This window comes from Thamnophis sirtalis, unplaced genomic scaffold (assembly GCF_051295495.1).
Source record: "Thamnophis sirtalis isolate CommonGarterSnake01/CBP01778 unplaced genomic scaffold, rThaSir2_p1.2 scaffold_15, whole genome shotgun sequence".
NCBI lineage: Eukaryota > Metazoa > Chordata > Lepidosauria > Squamata > Natricidae > Thamnophis > Thamnophis sirtalis.
The window spans coordinates 18,049,743-18,073,329 of NW_028261395.1; the positions used below are offsets into that span (position 1 = coordinate 18,049,743).

General features: G+C 38.0%; 1 protein-coding gene across 2 annotated transcripts in view; it reads left to right on the plus strand.

Annotated features, from left to right (window-relative positions):
- Positions 1–23,587, plus strand: part of LOC106537502 (pituitary homeobox 3) — a 49,700-nt gene that overhangs the window by 2,261 nt on the left and 23,852 nt on the right. The window contains exons 1-3 of one of the 2 annotated variants that reach the window (XM_087701799.1): positions 11,024–11,091; positions 12,587–12,719; positions 21,332–21,537. In XM_087701799.1, coding sequence (XP_087557925.1) covers positions 12,614–12,719; positions 21,332–21,537 — 312 coding nt within the window. In that variant the 5' untranslated portion in view covers positions 11,024–11,091; positions 12,587–12,613. Of the gene's footprint in view, positions 1–11,023; positions 11,092–12,586; positions 12,720–21,331; positions 21,538–23,587 lie in introns of those variants that run through there. The other variant, XM_087701798.1, reaches the window with a different exon arrangement.

Sequence of the window (23,587 nt, forward strand, 5' to 3'; positions counted from 1 at the left end):
GGTTGCACTAATAATCTCAAAGAGATCTTCAATCCTCTGATTGTACATAAAACAGAACATAGGCCAGAGAATTACAAGTACCACGCTTTATCCTTGGTAATAAAAAGAATTGGAATTGTGCCTCTTGACTAAAAAGAGCAAATCAGAAATTAATTTGTCTGAGTGGTAAAATGGATTCTTTTGAGAATAGAAAGAAGTATGAGCTCTTAAAGGGCCTTAGCTGTTAAAGGTTGAATTAAAGCTCTGTATACTAGTAAATGATGTTGCCACAAAATTTGCTGACATGTTGCCATTCTCTATCCTACCTCTGCTTGGGGCAAGGCTCAAGTCATCACTGAATGGTGATGTTTTGATTTGTGAGTGTGGCATTTTTGTAGGCAAAATAGTTTGTTTTCTGGCTTTGAAGTAGCCTCTTTCAGCATTACCCACAGAGAAAATATCCATCAGCCACTGCAGTAGGAACGGCAGGGGTCTCATTTCAGCACTGTTGAGTCTTTCCTTCTTTGTATTTTAGACACAAATATACCAAGCATCTTTTTTCCTTCTATCTATTCATGATATTGCTTTCATATGTTCCCCAACCACCAAGCTAAGCTTAGCCATACCTTCTTGAAGTACAGATTTGCCCCTTATTCTAATTAAGGTTTTATCATAAAAATAAGCTGACATGTTTCATTTACTACTCTACTGGTGACATAATTAAGTGACTTATAGTCAAGCATCTTTTTTACAATCACTGGTCCTTGGCTTCCATGGTGATTCCACCTCTGGAGCAAGGTTCTCTTGGGCTCCCTATATTTATTGAGTCTTTGAGTTAATGCCTGGTTCCCACAGGTATAGTAACAGACAAGATACCTAAGAAAGCACAATCAGGCACTGGCAAAAACCTTTTAAAATCACCTTGTGGTAATAAAGATGGCAAGATGTTTTCTGCCCTTATCAAAGATTGGCAACCGGTAGCCCTTTTCAAAATGACTTGGGTCCACTTGGGCAAAGAGGATCCAGACTCCAGAGGAACACATGAAGGGCCACTGGGAGACTATCTGATACCTCCTTGATTTCTCAATGACCTTTGATGCCATTGATTTTTATAGATTGACTTTGGGTTGCAGTGGGTCTCATTTTTCCAGGATTGGCAGAGGGGAAGAATTTCCTTTCTAATTTCCTGCTTTGCAGGGTTCCTCAGGATTGTATTCTCTTGTTAATTTTTAGCACCTACAAGAGACCACTGGGATTAAGAACTATTGATATACTGGTAGTATCAGCCATATATCTCTACTCTATTTGTTTAAGTGATGCCATCAGAATTCTTTCCCAGTGTCTGGAATCTGAGGATATCCAAATGGAAAAGAAAGCTTTGCCTTAACCCTAGCTAAACCAATTTTTTTTTAATCTTCTCTTTTAGTTCTGAATGATGTAGGACTAATAGACAGATCAGATGTGCAGCTTGGATTCTCAGTTCCTGTTCAAAGAGCAGATGATAGCTATGGTTAGGAGAGCCTTTGTACAAATCCATCTTGGTTATAAATCACACCCATTTCTGGATCAGGGGATTCTGTTTATAATCATTCAAAGTTTGGTCACCTCTCATTTGGATTGTTGCATGGCACTCTGTATGGGGCTAATCTTGAAGACCTACAAGTATTTATTGGCATAGTGTGATACACATGGTATGACTCCTAGTAGACTTCCAAATATAATTCAACATCTGGTTACCACCTTCATGGCAAAAGGCCAAGTCATTTGTGGACCACTTATCTTTGATTATTTTTGCCCATTATACAAGATTCAACAGAGTGGGAATGCTGCAGGTCTATGTCTATGAAATAGTGCTGGAACTTAAGAAATTTAACTTGTCACAGTACTTGCTCGATATTACAACATACTCTTTGAAACTCAGATGACTCCCAAGGACTGTCATAAGGCATGGAATGTTTGTCTCTTCCCCATGGCCTGTGATGGTGAACCTATGGCACACAGAGCCCGCTTGCATGTGGGCTTGCATGCCATTGCCAATGGCTCTTCTGGTTTCCGGTGTGCACATGCACATTGGCCAGTTGGTCTTCACACATGCCGGAGCGCCAAAAACCTGAAGACCAGCTGGCTGGCGTGCACATATTCTAGTGCGCATGAAGACCAGCTGGCAAGTGTGAATGCACATGCCAGAAACCCAATGTCCAGGTGGCCAGTATGCACACTGGCCAGCTGGTCTTTGGGTTTCTGGCACTCTCTGGTGCACGTGCGCATATGTGTGTCCCAGTTTGGGCACTTGGTTTATCATCACTGCCCTAGCCCTTATGTCAGAGTGGTAGATAATCCACATTTTTCACATTTAGTGAAATGATTGTTGTTGATCTTGGATTTATTTCTGTTTTCATTGCTAATTTTTATTTTTGTTGACTTTTTGTTATTTGTTTCAACACAATATTAGTCAGAATTAAATATTTTGATTTTTGTAACTATAAACAATGGATGGATGGTGGGTGGATGGATGGATGGATGGATGGATGGATGGATGGATGGATGGATGGATGGAAGGATGAAGCTTATCAGCTGAAAATTAGATCTTTTTTGAATGCATTAATGCAAAATATTTGCAAAAGAGCATGGTATCTTTGAACAGATTGCTAAAATTGTGAGTCTGTTAAAATTTATTCTTCCATCAGCCTACATTAAAGAGAGTTATTTGTGAGTGTTCTCCAACCAGCTTGTGATATTTGATGGCTAGAGAGGCAAACTAATGGGACAGTTCACCCATCCCTATCCTTAATTTTGCCAGCATTTTGTCCATAGCAGGATGATTCCCAGCAAGGGCAAAACATTTTATGATAATATAGATTTCTGGCCACTCAAGTACTGTTGGATAGTATTTTAATTAACCCTTAGGAAGAACCAACTATTTGTCTAGTTTTTCTGCCTCTTCTCCCATCCATTGTTTTGAGTATTTCTAGGTTAAAATAAAATGAAGTAAACATTTAGGAAAACACCAGAGCAGAAATAACTCAAGAGTAGGGAATCGGGTCCTACTAGGATTATACAACTATCTATGCATTTTGGATTAGGAAGGTGAGTTTGACTAACTAGTAGACATTCACCTCTTACTTCACATGGAAAGTGTAGAATATTACTGAATGGACAAATACAGGAAAATGTGAATAAGCAACAAAACTTCAGATTGTCTGGGCATGGCAATGCGGAAGGGCTTCTTCTTCTGAAGGTTTCACATTGATATTCACATTTTATAATATTGTCAAAGCAAAATAGTACAGAAGCATTCCATCTTCTCCAAATGAAACAGGTCTATTTTCTTCTACCTTTTAGGAAGCTTGTAGAAAAACTAGTGTCAAAAAATAAGTGGGGGATAATAGAAATGAAAGGAACTTTGGAAACAAAGTATTAATACTGTGAGAGAAGTATTACATTTTTCCAGAAGTTCATGTTTTTTGTAGAAATTAAAATCACCCAGTCTTAGTTCTATGGGAATGTAGCACTTTTTGAATATTTGTGTGCCTGTTCTATCGGTACATAGTTTAACACTTTATTCTGGTAAAGAGAAAAATAAAACGAATAAACACAGTGCATATTTTGTTTTCCTTGAAGCAGCCTTATTAATATATTAAATAGAGATCCAATCATGTTGTGAATTTTAGCAAAATCCAGATTGTTCCAGTTAAATTGCTGTGATTTTCCTGGCTTTCAAATGCAGACCATATGTGTGCTTAGACAGAGTTTTAGTCTTGCTCTCCTCCCTGTGGGCAAGTTCTATTATTTCACTTGCCACTCCCATTATTTAATGAAGCATAGATTAATTTAAAATACTGTGCTCTAATGGTTTATTTTGAAAGTCAGTTTTATAATAAAATTATTTTTTTATTTATAAGTCAAAGTGATGAACATACTGGTGTAAGATTTATAAGTCAAAGTGGTGAACATACTTACGTATGATTTATAAGTCAAAGTGATGAACATACTATTGTTCTTCCACCTCCTATTTTCCCCCAACAATAAGCCCAGGAGTGCATTGGGCTCTTCATTGGACTAGTTAGACCATCACCTGAATCACCACACCAAACTGGTTCTCATTTTATATTTAAAGTATCATTTCAACTGTACGGACACCTGAAATATTCTTTCTTATATGCTTTAATCTGGTTAATTTTCTCTCAGAGTTCTTGAAGAACATTGAATTTGCAGTGTTACTCCAGGCTCTGAATTGGAATTTTAAATTCTATGTGTAGGGCAGGAACTACTGGTAGCTTCAGTTTTCCAGGCAGGTTTTACATTATTATTTAATACCACCACATTTTTGTGGTAGTATATGGAAAATTTGCCATTATTGTCGGGTGATATAACAATTGTTTTATCAAACTGAACTCTGCTTTGAGAAGATTTTACTTCTTTTCTGTAAACCATTTTAGGTGTCTGAAGATACAGTTTAGTACATTTTTGGTTTTGTATAACAAATACCATCCTGTTAACTACTACTTAATTCCTCCTCAGTGAAGACTGTTTTGTAAAAATATATCTGAACACATTTTTTTGTTTTAGTCCAAGATTTTTTTGATATGACATCCAGTGTGCCAATAACCACTGGGACCACTATGGCAGGTTTATACAATAATTTTTCAATTTCAGTTTTCAAATCTTGATACTTTGTGATCTTCTCCAGTTCTATTCTACTATCCCCTGCTATTGTCACATCAGTTATCCACACTTTCATTTTTCCAACTAATTATATTTTGTGTGTTATGACTCTAGATTTTATCTGTCTATATTTGGAAATCCCACAATATTTTAACCTGCTTATTTTCAATTAGTTTTTCCACTATATATGCCCACTAATTTTTTACTATTGGTATGTCATAATGTACCAATAATGTTCCAGTGAATCATTTTGGTGACTGTGTTCTGTTGTTGTTTATAATCAGCTTTATGATCTTTATGCACAAGCTGGGTATGTTGTCTACTTCTGCTTCTTTGCACAATGTGCATTTTGAATCATTTGATGATATTTCAATTTCAGCCTTCATTGCATTAGTTCGAATAACTGGCTCTTTTGCAGCCAAAAAGCAATCCTTCAGTTTCTTTTTTAATGTTCCAGTTGTATTTACATTCCCTTCAATCTTTTTGTCTTCTAGTCTAACTCCCTGCTCAGGCACGAAGCCCTATACCATTTCAGACAAATGGTTTCCAAACTCTTCTTAAAAACTTCCACAACTTCTGCAGGCAAGTGGTTCCACTGGTTAATTGTTCTAACCAGTTTTGTAGAATTTTGTAGAAATATCAAACCAATTTTGTATAAATTGGCTTAGCAATACAACTTAGCACTTAGACTTATATCCACCACTTCATAATGCTTTACAGTCCTCTTTAAGTAGTTTATAAAGTTAGCATATTGCCTCCAACAAACTGGCTCCTCATTTTACCGACCTTGGAAAATGGAAGTCTGAGTCAACCTTGAGCTGGTGAGGACTGAACTCCTGGCAGTGTTCTGAATTTGCTTGCAATATTGCTGTCAGCCCTTGAGGCCATCTTTTTCTTTAGATCTTCAGGACTGCCACACTTAGTGCTGTGGGAAACTGCGAGGGGGGATTGCAAGGAGTTGCGGGTGATTGTTGTTGTTAGTTGCAAAGTCATGTCCAACCCATTGTGACTCCATGGACAATGTTCATCCAAGCCTTCCTGTCCTCTACCATCTTCCGGAGTCCATTTAAGCTCACACCTACTGTTTCAGTGACTCCATCCAGCCACCTCGTTCTCTGTTGTCCCCTTCTTCTTTTGTCTTCAATCTTTCCCGGCATTAGGCTCTTCTCCAGTGATTCCTTCCTTAGGTGGCCAAAGTATTTAGGTTTCATCCTCAGGATCTGGCCTTCTAAAGAGCAGTCAGTCTCCTCTAGGACTGACCAGTTTGATCAGCTTGCCGCAAAGGCCTCAATTCTTTGACACTCAGGCTTTCTTATGGTCCAACTTTCACATTGTAACTGGGAAAATCAGAGCCAAGGACATTCAGCCTGCACCTGGAGTGGCGTGACTGGGAGGCATCTGCAGTTGGGATGATGCATTGATTGGACCATGTGATGGGTATGTGGGCGCAGGGGAAGGGACCTGGGGTTTCTTTTGGATGGGGAAAACCTGGAAGCTTTCAGATTCAAGTTTCCCCAGATATGCCAATATGACATCTCTAATAAAATGGAACTTTGAGGAACTTCTAGCCTTGGAGTCTTCTTGCGTTGGAGGTGTTGCTTGGAATCCTGGCAATTGCTTTCTAACCTCTTTGCCATCACAGCTCCTTAATTAATGTTTTTCCTTGCCAGCATTCTGTTTGTATTTTTATTATGTTATTTCAATATTCACTTTTTGTTTCCTGTATATTTAGTAAGCTTCAATTTTTAGCTTGTATCTATATTTGTTCTTGGCTGTCTTTTACATAATTAGCCAATACATGCTTTTATTCTTTGACAGTTTGTTTGAAACCTCAGCCTCCATTTCTATGGGACAAGTAGATTATATCATTTTGGGGATGTAATGCATAGTGAATCATCATCTGCTTTCTTGTGTTTTCAGTCCAAACTGTCCAGTTCACCATGTGTCCTTATTCCAGTGGTATAATATATCATCAGGCCTGGGTACAGCACGGAAACCGCTTTGGTCGCCCTGACCGATGATCTCTGGCGGGCCAGGGATAGAGGACATTCCTCTATCCTGGTGCTTCTTGACCTCTCAGCGGCCTTCGATACCATCGACCATGGTATCCTTCTGCGATGCCTAGGGGAGGTGGAAGTGAGAGGCACAGTTTTATGGTGGTTCCCCTCTTACCTTTCTGACAGGTCACAGTCAGTGTTGGTCGGGGGCAAAGGTCGACCCCCTAGGCCCCTCAAATGTGGTGTGCCACAGGGTTTGGTCTTGTCCTCCCTACTATTTAACATCTACATGAAGCCGCTGGGTGAGATCATGCGACAGCACGGAGTAAAGTACCATCAATATGCAGACGATACTCAACTGTATCTTTCTGCCCCATGCCAGCTCAGTGTAGCAGCGGACGTGATGTGCTGATGCCTGGAGGCTGTTAGGATCTGGATGGGGGTGAACAAACTTGTGCTCAATCCCGATAAGACTGAGTGGCTTTGGATGCTGCCCCCGAAGGACAGCTTAGACAGTCCATCCTTAACCCTGGGGGGTTAAAATTTATGCCCCTCAGAGAGGGTCCGCAATTTGGGGGTCCTCCTGGATTCGCAACTGAAACTGGAGCATCATCTATTGGCTGTGACCAGGGGGGCCTTTGCCCAGGTTCGTCCGGTGCACCAATTGCGGCCCTATTTGGATCGGGAGGCACTTCAAACAGTTACTCACGCCCTTGTCACCTCAAGGCTGGATTATTGCAACGCGCTCTACATGGGGCTACCCTTGAAAAGCGTTCGGAGACTGCAGTTAGTCCAGAATGCGGTCGCGCGAGCGATATTGGGTGCACCGAGGTACACCCACGTTACACCTGTCCTCCACGAGCTGCACTGGCTACCAATTGGTCTCCGGATGCAATTCAAGGTGTTGGTTATCACCTTTAAAGCCATACATGACTTAGAGTCAGAGTACCTTCGAGACCGCCTACTGCCACATACCTCCCAGCGGCTAGTAAAATCCCACAGATTGGGCCTCCTTCAAATGCCGTCAGCCAGACAGTGTCGGCTGGCGGGCCCCCGGAGGAGAGCCTTCTCTGTGGCTGCTCCAACTCTTTGGAATCAGCTACCCCCAGAGATCCGGACCATACCCACTCTCATGGCCTTCAGGAAAGCTGTAAAAACTTGGCTGTTCCGGCAGGCCTGGGGCTGTTGACCTCACTGTTGAGGTCCAGCCCCGATTAGAATGAATGTATGAGGTGTTGCTATTTTAAAACGTTTTCTTTTGTTATGTCTTCGTTATGTGTCTTTTTTTTTCTATTTATTTTTGTAAGCTGCCCGGAGTCCTTCAGGATTGGGCGGCATATAAATGTAGTTAATTAAATTAAATTAAATTAAATCATAGGTATGGGCCAAATATTAATGAATTTGATGCTGTTTTCACTATTCAATTTTGTCTGTAGCAATTTTCTCATTTCTCTGAGGTATTGTTTTTAACTTACTTGTATTTGATATTATCCAATTATAAAATGCTCATACACAAGTAGGTTACTTGACATTATAATTTTATTTGATTTTACTCCAGTTTATTGCTATTGAAGTACATTTTCCTAAGCCAAATTCCATTGCTGTATTTATGCTACAAATTCTTACAGTGTTTGCCAATGATTGGATTGGATTTCGATTTTTGATTTTCCATAAAGCTTCAGATCATCCATGTAAAGCAAATATAAGATTTATTAGACTTTTTGCTGTTTGAAAGCCAAGATTTGTTTTCTTCAAAAAATTTAAAAGTGGATCTTGGCAATGACAAATAATAAGGATCACATTCAGTCATTATTATTCCCGAGGTAAAGTGAAATGTATCTCTAGGAATTGAAGTAGAATCCTATAAGATACTGTATCTGTAATAATGATTTAAAAGAATTCTGGGTGGACTTGGGAATTCATTTCAGAAAAATATATATAAAGCTGGAAGTAATCCCGTTGAATATATTCTTTATTATTTTGTTTGCTTGCTTGTTTACTAATCTTTAGTAATCTTTTTTCACCTCCCTCTAGTTTGTCCAATTTTTTTTAATTCTCAGGAAAAAAAGGCAAACTAGAGAAATCTTCATTTCCATAGTGTATGTGCGAGCAGGAGTGCATGCATGTGCATATATGAATGAGGTGGTTAAAGTACTGAACTAGTTCCTCCTTTCCCCTCCCCGTAGGATATAGAAGTTAACTGGGTCACACACACTCTCTGTCCTACCTTGGGAAATTGAAATTGGAAAAAAATCTCCTTACCAACCCAGATTAAGTTGGACAAATGTGGTAGATGATAGTCCACAATGTTCAAAGAAGGAGATTTTATAGTGCGGTGCATTGAATTGGGTTGGATGTGAATATGTATGTTCGGATGGGTATTATCTGATTTGTATTAAATTAAGTACTATACTTCGTATTTTGAAAAGGGCTTTATTTATAATAAACTTTGCGCAGTTTACAAAATGGAAATAGACAGAATAAATTTGCACTGGCATGACTTCAAAATGCTGAAAAAACAAAATATTTATAACTACCAGTATTTAATAGAAAATACATCTCATCTAGAAATGGCATTTGGAGACAGAGGTGGGTCCTCAATCATCGCATATTAAATCTTGGATTTCTATTGACATATTTTAATTCTGCACTAAACATGGAAATATTGTTTCTTGCTTGTGAATCAGGAAATCAAAACAGTTATAAATTGGAGGATATATTAGACATCAGTGTACTTGGCAGGTAAGTTTAAACTTCACGTGAACAAACAGAGAAGCAATTATTATGAATAATTGTGAATTATCCCTTTCTTATAACAAATGTCTTTCCCTTACACGGCAAACCACATCTGTTCATTTCAGAAGATGGGAAGAAACAAACTGAGAAATATCTTGTTTAAGCGTACATTTGGCCCAGATATTGGCAACTTGAATTGGAAGTTAGTTCAGACAAATCGAATGGAACAGCAGCTGACAAAGAGGGACAATGTGATACAAGTAGATCACAGCTTGTCCTACTGACAGTCCTTAACTACTTCTGAGTAACAGTTGCTGTTCATCTCATTGATAATGGTCTCCCTTGTGCCTGTTTTTATTTCCATTATGATCAGAAGTGTAGAAAAAACGGTTCTGATATTTTACACTGCTCCAGTTCTAAGTAAAAAATGAATGGATTTTGTTTAAACTTGCATCAGTTTTCCAATTTGATATGTTTTCAATCAAAACTCATTTCAATTTGCTGTTCATCTTTGTTATGTTCAATAACCATGTTATGAATAAACAAGTTCATGTAGATTTTCCTAGAACTGTGAACAATCTCTAGCAAATATCCATGTTAAACTGAGTCAAAACAAAACAAAAATGTCACATTCAAAATCACATAGAATCAACATAGTATTCTGAATTATCTCTTTTCTCCCCCACATTCCTCTTGCCTGGAATGTGCAAGGAAAAGCGAGTCAGTGGTTTGGTTCCAAAGAATAAATATAACTCATCACATGGCTTAATTGGTATGGTAACAGTACAAAGTATTTTGTACTTAAGATAATTTTTAAAATTATGATAGTAATCCATAATGATAAAATGCCTTCTGATTTTTCAAGTCAGGAATTAAGGCACAACCATGAGGTACTGTATGATTCTGACTGATTTTATAAATGTAAGGAAAACAGGAAAATAAAAACTTGTTTGCCAAGTTTTCAAAGATTGCTTCTAAAAGTTGAAGGAGTGATGCACTAAATATAGAAATATAGGTAGTCCTCAATTTACAGCAGTAACCATTTAAAGTTTCAGTGCCACTGAAAAAATTAACTTATGGCAATTTTTCACATTTGGAACCATTGCATCATCGCCATGGTCATGTGATCAAAATTCAGACACTTGACAACTGACAACTGACATATTTATAACAGTTGCAGTGTCCCAGGGTCATCTGATCAGGTTTTGCAACCTTTTGATAAGCAAAGACAATGGGATAACCAGATTGACTTTACAATTAATTGTGTTATTAACTTAACAACTGCAGTGATTAACTCAACACCTGTGGCAAGGAAGTTGTAAAATGGGGCAAAACTCACTTAACCAATGTCTCACTTAGCAACAGAAATTTTGGACTCAGTTGTGGTTGTATGTCAAGGACTACCTGTATTATTTCTTGAGGAAGGGAGCATGTTATTTTTGTAGAACATTTATCATCTGTACTAAGTGCATTGGTTATAAAGAATTAGCCTCAAATTTAACTGGAGCAGATTCATATATGAAATAACAAGTGCCTTCCACAATTTATTTATTGGATTACTTTTAATCTCATTTTTATTGTTTTATAAGTAAATTAGGTGGTGAATTTACCTGATACTTCTTTCTTCTCTATTTTCCCCACAACAACAGCCCTGTGAGGTGGGGTTGCTTGTCAGGCAGTGATTAGCCGAAGATAACTGGCTTTCATGCCTTAGGTGAGACTAGAACTCGTGGTTTCCTGGTTTTTAGACCAAATTAAAATCAGTTGGCCAAAGCAGAATTTCAAAAGGCTGAATTCAATAATCGTCCATAATAATCTACAAAAAAGCGGGAATAAAAAGAAACCATTATTACAAATAATCATACTGTAAAATCTCGGAGGCATGACTTATACATTACAATCTTCCTAAACAAATATATATGCAACCAGTGAGAAATAACATCAAAATCTATTAAATGTATTAAATCCAGAAATCAGATAAAAGAACATTACACCATTCTCTGATTTTCCACTTTTTTAAATACACGAAATATTTCTGAGGAGAAAATGTGTCTGAACTTTCAATATTTGTTCATAAATATGACCTAAAACATGATCTGTTCTCCACACGTCCTAAAATTAGAAAAAAAGATAATTAAACAAATGAGTCAAAAACATTGAACTCATTAGTCATTTATTGATAGAGAAAAATAATCTAAAGCTAGATGTTTGTGTATGGCAAAAGTAAAAGTTTGTTGGATAAGCCTTTGGTGAAGCAAGTTTTACTATAGCAAAACTTAATTACCTTTTGCTAGGAGATTTTGAGGGCTATACCAAGTAAATCTGTAGCAGGCGAAAGAGAAAACTTTGGATCTAAGAATTGAACTGTCGGTGTCAGGAGAGACTGCAGATGCAGTCACTTGTCAGAATGAGGAAAATGATCATTTTATACCAATTGCTGCTTCCTAGAGAAGGGGCTAAGGGGCTTAATAAATTCAGACAGCAAAGTTACACACACCTCTACATTTAGTCCAATAAATTAATGCACTGTGCATTTCTGCATAATTCTTGGAATCAAAAACCCTCACAATAGTAAGAATTTATTGGTGGGCTCCGCTTCATGTACAAAATGCATGAGAAAACACTGGTTTCTATATAGACCCAGGGCTCTTTGTGCATATGTTTGCATATACATGAATGTGTGAGTATTTTTGTGTACTTGCCTATGCTTATATATATGTGGGGGGAGGGGGGAAAGAGAGAGTCGGAAATAAAATGTCAGTATCCATTGTTTAAAAATATGTACAGAAATAATTTTAATACACTTCATAAACATGCATCTTAAAAATGAAGAGAAAAATAATTGCAAGATACCAGTACTGACCAGATTCACAACTACAGTATTTCTGCCAATTGAATGATAAGATTGCTCTAAACTTTTGAGAATACAGAAATAAATTACTCTAAAAGTGGAGGATACATCTGCACTGCCCTTATTTTAAAAATGGCTAAAACTTTACATGAAATGCTAGCCTGCAAATCTATATACAGTATGTTTTTCCGGGATTGAGCCTCACTGTGAAAACCCTTTTTGGAGTAAATTGAAATTTGGTTAATTTGATCATGCTATTGGCCTGAGCTGTAAACACTTGAACATAAGTCTCAATGAAACTAATTTACCTCCAGGTAAGCATATCTCTCCCCTCACACTTCCCTCTATATTTCTTCAGTTCCCCTCCTGCACCTGTGCCAGACAGATGGAGTTCAACTTGCTCATTGACCCAGAAGCTCAGAGCCCCCCACTTTCCCTCTCAGAATCTGGGACACCTCAACATGCACACAGGCACAAGGGGCAAGCAAATGGTAAGTAGGAGAACAGATATCTTCTTTCTCATTTTAAAGGGATTTTCCTTAAATAAGAGAAACTGTGTTTGTGTTTTTTCATCGGTATTCGGTATTCAGTATTCAGTATTGAAAAATTCTAAAAATGAATGTTTAATAGACTGTATAAATTCAGCTCTCAAAAATAATTGAAACCTCAATATTTCCCATATTCAATGTGTGGAACTTCCCATTTGCCTTCATTCCAAGGGGAAAAATAGCAATCCAATCACCCTCTGCAACTCATCAGGTTGCCTCTCTTAACTGCTTTTTGAAATGCCTGGAAGATGGGTGCTGATCTCAACTCAGGTGGAGCGTCGTTGCTTTAGGAGAACAAAAAAATGGTCTCCCTTTCAGCTTTCCTGTCAGATTTTTTCCCCCATGCTGATTGAGGAGATGGCATTGTGATCTTATTCATACTATGGTTTTTCAAACTGACAGAACCATACTAACAACATAGATTCAAAAGTTACATGAAAAAGGTAATGAAATACATGTAATTTAAACTGACTATTTTGATAAGTTGAACACTGGAATGTTATCATCAAATAAAAAGTGCTTTGCTGAAGCCAGAGGAAATATTTTAAGTGTTTATAATATTATATGACAAAATACAAGTGTCACATGTTACTAAAAACACTGAAAATTAGCATGCTGTGGGACTGAGGTGCCCTGGCATAGGCATGTTCTCCTACTTTCGATCTACAAAATATCTATGCAAAATAGTGTGGATGTGCACAGGCAGAAAGCATCTTCTCTCTTATAATTAAATGCAATAACAAATCAACTAAGTATTAATTGCTCTTTTGTAACAATTATCACCTCACCCTATGTGTAAGAGGAATGGCCTCTTGAAAAATAGAATAATTTTTTTCAATCTTCATTTGTACAATTTAAATATGTAAGGCTATGTAATATTGTGTAGAGAAAGTGAATTAGTACCTGCATACAGGAGTACATTCAGAAGCAATAAACGTTTGGGTTGCAATTCTATAGATATTTGTTAGTGATTCCCATTGAAACAATGAAGCTTTTTTCTAAGTAAGCTGCAGTTCCTTCATTTTCCTTCATTGGAAGGAGTCCCCTAAAAGTCCCATTTTTTGCTCTATGTGAGACTAGTCAAAATGAAATTAAATTTATACATTATTTTGTTGTCTCTACAGAAGACACAAACTTGTGGTATACCAGTCCTCCTCCTCCTCCTCCTCCTCCTCCTCCTCCTCCTCCTCCTCCTCCTCCTCCTCCTCCTCCTCCTCCTCCTCCTCTTCTTCTTCTTCTTCTTCTTCTTCTTCTTCTTCTTCTTCTTCTTCTTGACTCAGCTTATTCATACTTCTGTTAATTATATTGGCATATTTATAAGTATAAACCATCTTTATATTTAATTTATACACAGCAATATTTTTTCATCTAATTTCTACCTCTTATCTCTAACCACTCATGAAATCTATTCCATGTCAAGTAATATTTGGTGTCTTCGTTGTCTTTTGTTTTTAAAGTCAATCTATCCATCTCTGCACAGTCTAAAATTTTTCAAATTACATCCTAATCTGATGGAGTGGTCTCATTTTTCCAATATTGTGCAAATACCCAGTAGTGGGGTCATCTGACAGGGAGAGGGCCGAAAGAGCCACATGTGGCTCTAGAGCCACAGGTTGTTGACCCCTGGTCTATACGATCAAATATTTTCTCTCACTTGAATGCTTTGAAAAAGCTCCATTCTGTTTAGGTTCTCCTCATGTCCATCTTGGGTTGTATCTGTGTTTAGTCAATCTCTTTTTTAGTCCACTGTCCAGAGTTCATTAATTTAAAAGGCCAAACTTCCAAGCAGTGGTGGGTTTCAAAATTTTTTAGAATCTATTCTGTAGGTGTGGCCTGTTTTGTGGAAATGGCTTGGTGGTCATGTGACCAGATGGGAGTGGCTTGGTGGTTGTGCGACCGGGTGGGTGTGGCCAACTTGGAAAATGTGGTGAAACTCACATAACAACATTCTTGCTTCGCAACCAAAATTTTGTGCTCAATTGTGGTCATAAGTTCTCTTTCTTTTTCTTTTTCTTCCTTCCTTCCTTCCTTCCTTTTCTTTCTTTCCTTCCTTTCTTCTTTCCTTTTGTCTCCCTCTGCCACTTTCTTTCTTTCTCTTTCTTTCTTTCTTTCTTTCTTTCTTCCTTTCTTTCTCTTTTCTTCTTTCTCTTTCTCTAGGGCTGGCAGCAATGTTTTCTCCATCTTCCCACTCTCTCTCACACACACAAACACACACAGGTCCCTCAGCCTCCACTCCCAAGGCAGCCACATCCCTTCACTAACCTGCTTACCTGCTCCATTCTCAACTGCCATGTGCAGGGCAAGAAAAGTAGTCTATGGGAGTATTTCCAACAACACGAGACTTTTTTTTTTTTTTGTGAGAAGTTGGAAGGTCTGAATTTCTGGTATTTTTTTACCATGGTCGCATAGACTAATTTTGTGCAGCGGAGAATAGAGCTGGAAAGCAGATAAGTGAAGGGAATGTGGCTCCCCTGGGGAGCGGGGAGGGTTTGGCATGGGTGGCCTGGCTGAAGGGTCTTCAGGTAAGATGGTGTAGGGCCTTGGGGCAACTCCGCACCTCTGCCTTGCTTCGTCCTCTACCCCCACCACCTTGCTCCGTTCCTTGCAACGTGCAGCCTCTCACAGTAACAAGAATTGCAGGCAATTCCCACGATTGCCTGATTCTCAACCAGCCAGCTGCATGGTAAAAGAGAGCTTCCTGTCCACTTGAAAAAGAGGCTGGGTTGCATAATTCTCTCTCAAGCACACTCTCAAGTGCCGGGCTGCAGGCTCCACCCCAGGGAGGCTCAATTGGGGCCAAGCTCTTGGCAACTGATTGAGGTAAGACTGTTCTTGAAGGGAGCGCGAGGCGCATGGGGCCTCCTGCTGCTTTTGCAGCCTCAATGGGCTCCAAAAGCAGCCACGATTCTTGCCGTCTCTTCTCCCCCCCCCTTGCCGAGCATGGCAGGGCTTCCTGCCCCTTGCCCCTTTGTGGATGCAACTTGGGGGGGTGGGGTGGCAGATGGGGCGGGGTGGGGTGGGGGAGAAGCAACACACACATCTTGCCTGACTTGCAGCTCCATTGCAGTTCTCGCCATTGACGGAGCTTGAAGTCAGGTAAAACACGCATCTCGCTTCCCCCCCTCCTCACCTGCCATCCCCAAGTTGCACCCCAAAATAGTAAGACCTCCCCGAAAATAAGGCCAAGCACTTATTTCAGGGTCATTTTTGTGGAAACACGGTAGGATTTATTGGGCACCGGTTTTAGTTCATAGAATATATCTACGAATATAATTGGAAGGGATGTGTGCAAGAGAGGGAGGGAGAGAGAGAGAGAGAAAGAAAGAGAGAAAGGAAGAGAAAGGAAGAGAAAGGAAGAGAAAGGAAGGAAGGAAGGAAGGAAGGAAGGAAGGAAGGAAGGAAGAGACATACACACAAGAAAGGAAGAAAGGAAGAAATGGAAGGAGAGTGAGAGAAAAAAGAGAGAATGATAGAAAGTGAAAGAGAGAGAAAGAAAAAGAAAAAGAAAGGAAGGAAGGAAGAAAGAAAGAAAGAAAAAAAGAAAGTGGGAGGGAGATGAAAAAAGAGAGAATAAGGGAGAGAGAGACGAAAGAAAGGAAGGAAAGGAAGGAATGAAAGAAAGAAAAAGAAAAAAAAGAAAGAGAACTTATGACCACAATTGAACCCAAAATTTTGGTTGCTAAGCAAGAGCATCGTTAAGTGAGTTTCACCACATTTTCCAAGTTGGCCACGCCCACCCGGTCACATGACCACCAAGCAACTCCCACAAAACACGCCACACCTACAGAATAGGTTCTAAAAAAATTTGAAACCCACCACTGATCCCAATCCAATCCAATCCAATCAACAAATAAGAAATACGTTCTTTTTCTTTTTTTGTATTTTATTTATACATTTTTTCCTTAAATATACATAGGTGCTTAATGAACAGTGTATTGTCGGAGTCATTTTAAGTTTACAAAATGATAATAATAATTCTGATAATCACGATAATAGTAAAAAAATAATAGTAATAATGTTTACTTATTTATAATAATTTTTCATCCTTTATTTATACATACCTCCTATTTTTTGGAGTATAAGACGCACTGGAGTATAAGACGCACCAAGGTTTTGAAGAGGCATATTAAAAAAAGTAGCTAAGTAGATAGAGGGATAGAGAGGGAGAGAAAGAGAGAGAAATACAGTAGGTAGGTAGGGAGAGGGAGAGAGTAGTTAGGTAGAAAGGTAGATAAAGGGATAGAGAGAGAGAGAAATAGAGAGAGATAAAGAAATACAGTAGGTAGGTAGGGGGAGAGAGAGTGGGTAGGTAGGTAGGTAGAGGGATAGAGAGAGAGAGAAATAGAGAGAGTAATACAGTAGATAGGTAGGGAGAAAGAGTAGGTAGGTAGGTATGTAGGTAGATAGAGGGGGGAGAGAGAGAAATGCAGTAGATAGGGAGGGAGAGAGAGCAATAGCAATAGCAATAGCAGTAGCCTTATATACCGCTTCATAGGCCTTTCAGGCCTCTCTAAGCGGTTTACAGAGAGTCAGCATATTGCCCCCAACAATCTGGGTCCTCATTTTACCCACCTTGGAAGGATGGAAGGCTGAGTCAACCCTGAGCCGGTGAGATTTGAACCGCTGACCTGCTGATCTAGCAGTAGCCTGCAGTGCTGCATTTAACCACTGCGCCACCTTGGCTCTTGAGAGTAGGTAGATAGGTAGATGTTTCCAGGTGTATTTATCCATGTGCTGGAGAAGGAAATCGCTGACAATCTGCAGCACCTAAGACTTTCTTTCTGCTGGCACAGCACTTGATCAATGTAATTCTCATCCATCAGTTAAAGAGCTTTCCAAAAGGGGGAAAAAGTTTTTGCACTCTGCAAACCTCCCAAAATTGGCCCGTTTTTCACAAAAACGGCCCTGCTTTTTTTTTAAAAGGCATGAATAGCATTGGGGGAGGGGCTTGCAGAGTGCTCCTGGGGGAGCAAAAATGAGCAAAAAACGGCCATTTTTTTGCAAAAACAGGCCCGTTTTTTGTCAAAAAAATTGTATGCATAGCCTTATGGTGGCTGATAAGAGTGCTCCTGGGGGCTGGGGCGGTGGGGGGGGGGAAACGGCTATTTTCACTCATTTCTCTCCTCCCCAGCCCCCAAGAGCTCTCTGAAAGCCTCCATAAGGCTATGCATGGCCATTTTGGTGAAGTGGGCAGGGCTTCGGGAGGCAAAAGTGCTGTATTCAGTGTATAAGACACACCCTTATTTTCAGCCTTATACTCTGAAAAATACGGTGGTGATGATTTTTCATCTTCTAATTTCTACCTCTTTTATCTAACCACTGATAAAACATGCTGAAAAATATTTTGTTTCTCTCTTTTATTTTAATGTCAATCTATCCATCTCGGCACAGTCTAATATTTTTTTAATTATGTTTTCATCTGTAGGGGATAGGATACCCCTATCCTCATTTTTCCAATATTGTGCAAATACAATTCTCGCTGCTGTAAACACATGAACTATTAAATATATATTTCCTTTATTATAACTTTCTGGTATTATGCCTAAAATTTCCTTTATTATAACTTTCTGGTATTATTTCTGACTATAAGTCTAAATGTTGCTTTATCATTTTTTCTAACCATGTGTGTATTTTGTTCAAAAAATTTTTTTTGCTTTTGGGCATGTCCACCACATATGATAATAAGAGGCCAATGTCTGGTTACACTTCCAACATTTAGCAAACATGTTTTTAAACATCTTTGCTAGCCTTGCTGGTGGCAAGTGCTACCTATAAAACATTTTGTACAGGTTTTCCTTATAAGAAGTTGCCATTGTCAATTTGTAATTTCTGTCTCAAGGTTTTTGCCATTTATCTCGTTCTATAGTATAACCAAAGTTTTTTGCCCATATTATCATTGTTTCTTTCACTTGTTCATTTTCCATTCTGATGCTTAATAAGTAAGTGTATGATTTCATTATTAATTTTTCACCTAACCTTAAAAGTATCTGATCAAGTGTTGTTGGCTCTTTATAAAAACCACATATCTTTGCATCTTTTTCATATCTAGATTGTATTTGCAGGTGTGGCCACCATATTAAATCCACCCTTTGGTTTTGCGATTCCTGCCTAGTTTTAAGTTCCCCTTCTTCGTTTAAAATGTCTTTATATGTTACAATTTTCCTCAGATTAACAACATCTGTATCAGTGATTCCATAATAGAAAGCCAATATCTATGGCTATCTATCTATCTCCAGCACATAATGATTCCCCTCCCAAATACCATGCCCCCCACTCCCCGTTTCAATGGCAGCCGAAGCAGCAGCAAAGCAGAGGCTGACATCCAAACTGGTATTTTCATATAATTTTTTGCTCTAACTTTTTCCCATACTACAAATAGAGCATTTCTCACATAGTGTCTTTGAAAGTTTCGGTGTACTGTATTTTTCCTGTACCACAAAAAACATGCCACCCCAATTGAAGATCATGTTCATCCAGCAGTAGTAATCTTCTATGTCTCAAATTTATCCACTCTTTCACCCAAGGAAGTACAGAAGCCTGGTAGTAAAGTGCTCAATCCAGCAACCCAAAGCCCCCATTGTTTTTTTTAATTCTTTTTCAATCAAATAAGAAATGTTTTCATGGGATACATGTGACAAGAGTGTGAGTGTGTGTTTGTCAAGAGCATCAAAATGGTGGATGTGACTGGGTGATTAAAATTCTATCCATTTTTAATGTGCATGGCATATATCCTATGCTCAGTTAAAGAGACAATATACATCGCTCCAGTTTTGTCTGATCTGTGGATGTCACTGGTAATAAAATAATGCAGAACCTTTATATATCTATAACTCAACATTTAGAGTTTTTTCTTGCTGTCTTTCTAAATTAAAAATAATACTTGAGGTTGTGTTTGATGCTTTGGGAGGCTGGAATATGTTTACATAATTATCCTCTCTCTAACCTAAAACACACTGGATTTTCCCTCACCAGTTTTACCTCTGTCCAGAATGTCAGGTTATCGTTTTGTATTATGGTTGGTGTGTATAACCAGCCAGATATTTAGATTGGATTGGCATTTTTGTCCATCTATTAAGTCCTTCCTAACCACCTGGAATAGGCAGATGTTCTTATTTAATTACATTAAAGGTATGGCTGCAGGAAGTAAACTGTTCCAAATAAAGCTACATTGTTGTTGTTATTGTTAATCTTCAATTCGATTTACAGTCTGGGACTGGTAAAAACGTAATAGTTCAAGTCCAAACCAAGGACCTAAGAGCTGTTAAGATAGTGTCTGAATATATAGGCAGTTCCAAGTAGGGTGGTTTTTTTTTGCTAAGTCAGGATATTCAAGTCTAATAAGTTCAATTTGTTATTGTTGTCGTTGTTGTTACTATTATTAGGCTTGGATATAGAGGCACTTGGTTTTATACTATTATTGAGAGCAATTATATAATCAATTTGTGTCTTTGAATACAAGTTAATTATAGGAAGAGACCTGTCCAAAATAGCAGTGGTGCTACTTCACAACTTTGAGTTCCTAAATGTAAAGACAGAATAATAAACAAATACTTTGCAATACCAGCAAAGAGGTTTTATATCTATCAAATAAAATAAGTGTTTGCCTTTGGATGAAGCAGTATTTATATAATTCTTTTTTTTCAGCTTGAAATTGCTTGTGTTTTTAAATTTTTATTTTGGGGATGTGCTCACAGCCACCTTATATCTGGAGACCTTAAAGTTGGCAGCTTTAACTAGCCCAAGTGAACAACAAAATGATATTTAGAGTGAAAAATAAAACTACTATTCTGCAGATGTTTCATTTTTTAAAGATCTGACTAATTTTCAAATTCTGGGTTGGAAGGTGTGACATATTGTCAGCTCCCCTGGATAAGCTAAGTAGGAAACACAACTAGACGAGCTAATTCTACTCTATTGCAAGGCTACAATAACACAATCTTGAAAGTCTGAAGATACAAACTTCCCACCACCACTTTTAACCATCTGATCCATTAGAATCAGCAGATCCTTCCCAGGCTGCTTTCTCTGACTGTTAAGCCACTGGAGTTCTTGACTCTTATCTGATTTTTCTTGGGCAGCATCTCTTCCCCTTATCCTTTATTTGAAAAAATAAATATTTTTCCTGATTGCATGATTATTAAAGAAAAATTATTTTTTCAAATCACAAAATGCCAATAGGTCTAGGCTGCCTAGTCCTACGCAATCCAGTGTTTACTCACTAATATTCCTCAAGTTGGCTTTTGCTTCTGTCAAAATCATATATGATCACTAAGAAGAATTCAGAGCAAGAAATGAAAGACACTGTTTTGCATTGCCGCTATGTGCCTTATCCAAAGGATCAGTCTTTGTGATAAACCATATATGGGCAGCGGCATACCTGCAAAATTGTCTTCAGTTGAAACAAATGACTTGTGTGTGTGTTTGAGCAATTGTGGACAAAGAGATCATCATTTAAAAATATCGCTTTCACTGGTAGGAATGTTTAGGCAAGAAAAAAAGATTGTCTTGAACCACTATGAAAATCTGTGATGGATTCCTTGGTTTTGCTTCCATAGACACAGAAAAGTCACAGCAGAATCAGACTGGCAATTCCACTCCTGAGGATGGCTCCCTGAGAAAGAAGCAACGTAGGCAGAGAACTCATTTTACCAGCCAGCAATTACAGGAACTGGAAGCCACTTTTCAAAGGAATCGGTATCCAGACATGAGTACCCGAGAGGAGATTGCTGTCTGGACCAACTTGACGGAAGCCAGAGTTCGGGTACAGTTGTTTTCTTTTTATTTATTTTTTAAAATAATTTTTATTGAATGTTTTAATCTTTAAAAACAGAAAGAAAAACACCACAAGAACAAACAAAACACAAAACATACATAGCAATATGAAGTAATTATACAGCCTTCTGTATCAGCTTTCCTGTTTAGTTTTTATTCTCCATTCTGCATTGCCTTCCTATTGCTTTAACCTTGTCTTATAATATATAAAAACAGTAGTGCTAACACTTATAATAATATTGATTATTTATATCATGATATATTTGCATCTCTATTTTCTGTTTTGGCTTCTGTTTTCTAGCCACTTATAAATTTTATTCCATATTTTATAAAAATCCGATTCTTCTCTTTCTTTTAGTTCTATTGTCATTTTGTCCATCTCTGCACATTTGAATACTTTTCTAATTATTGTTTCATCTGCGAGTGTATTGATTTTTTTCCAGTTTTGTGCGAAAGAAATCCTGGATGCAGTGAGTATGTGTATGATTATGTATTGAGATTGTTTATCCATTTTTGGGTCTAGTAGTTCTAATAAGAATGCTTTCAGTTCTGTTTTTTGCTCTGTAATTTCTTCTAACCATTTCTGAATTTTGCACCAGTATTTCTTCATGATGAGGCATGTCCACCACATATGGTAAAATTGTTGTTTTCTTTTAATTTACTTGAAAATGACCAGAATGTGAAAGAAAAGGCTGAATAAAAGCCAGATAGCAGAACAAGCCTGTGCATGTGACAACATCTTTATGCCTTCCTCTCTTTTGAGAAAGTAGTGCAATTAAAGTTCATCTAAAGAATATATTCCTAAGATTTTAATGAAGCATTATATACGTATACTATTAGTATACGTATATAATGTGTATACTATTATTACATAGCCAACATCATATTGTATTATTAAATGTTTACATCAATTCATCTTACCATCAACTCCCAAAAACAATTATTGGCTCTTCTGGCTCTTCTGCTCGCCATACACCATATTTGTACCTTATCCATCACTTTCTTCTCCCTCCCTCCTCCCCCTCCCTACCTCCTTTCTTCCGTCTGTCATTCTTCCCTTCTCTACTTTCCCTTCCTCTCTTCTCCTCTCTCCCCTTTCCTCTCCTCATTTCTCTCATCTCCCCCCCCCGCCCTCTCTCCTATCCCTCTCTTCTTCCCTTCCCTCTGTCCTCTACTTCACACTCTTCATCTCCTTTACTTGGTGTATTTCAGCTTCTGAGCAAGTTCCATTTTATGTTGATGGTATTTCCTTTTCAATGTACATATTTAATTTTAACATGTATTCTCCTCCTTTAAAAAATATAGATCAAAAAGTATACATATATAGTCATTGTGCTTTTAATTCCCGCCACCCCAGCCTAATTTTGGCTGAGATGTAGACCTGGTTACAATTCCCAGCTATTCTCATCATTATCTTTATACAATTATACATCCTCACATGCCCCCAATTTGTGGTTCTGTCTTTAAATCTCAATAGTTTCCCATTAATAGGTATATTTCATGGTCCCTCTCTATTTTTCCATATCTTGGATTAGATTACCCTTAATTGTCTATACATGGCAATCCTTGCTATTCAATGTTCATTACAATTCCCTTAATCTATTATATAGAATAACAAGCGGTAAACATCTCACTATTCATAATCTTAAAAGTTCTATATATGTCCATGTTTCATATATTTTAACCCATGCTTAGTAATCCTTCTATTGTCATATTCAGTCAATTCACAACTCAGTTTAATTATCATGTATAAAAGTGAATCACAAACCTCTGCTTTACAACCTCCCCCTATCAGTTTCATATTTATCCATATTCCATATATTTTAACCTTTAATTATCTTTCCATTATTATATTCAACCAATTAGCAACTCCATTTTATTGTCATATTTAGGAATAAAACCCTTATCTTTCCCATATAACAGTTTCTAGTTGTCTGATTTTTTCCTAGTGAGTCTTTTGTCCCACTTCTCTGTTCCTGTCTTCTCCCCTTTCTTTGTTTTGACATATCCACTCTCTTCAATTTTCTCCAGGCCACCAT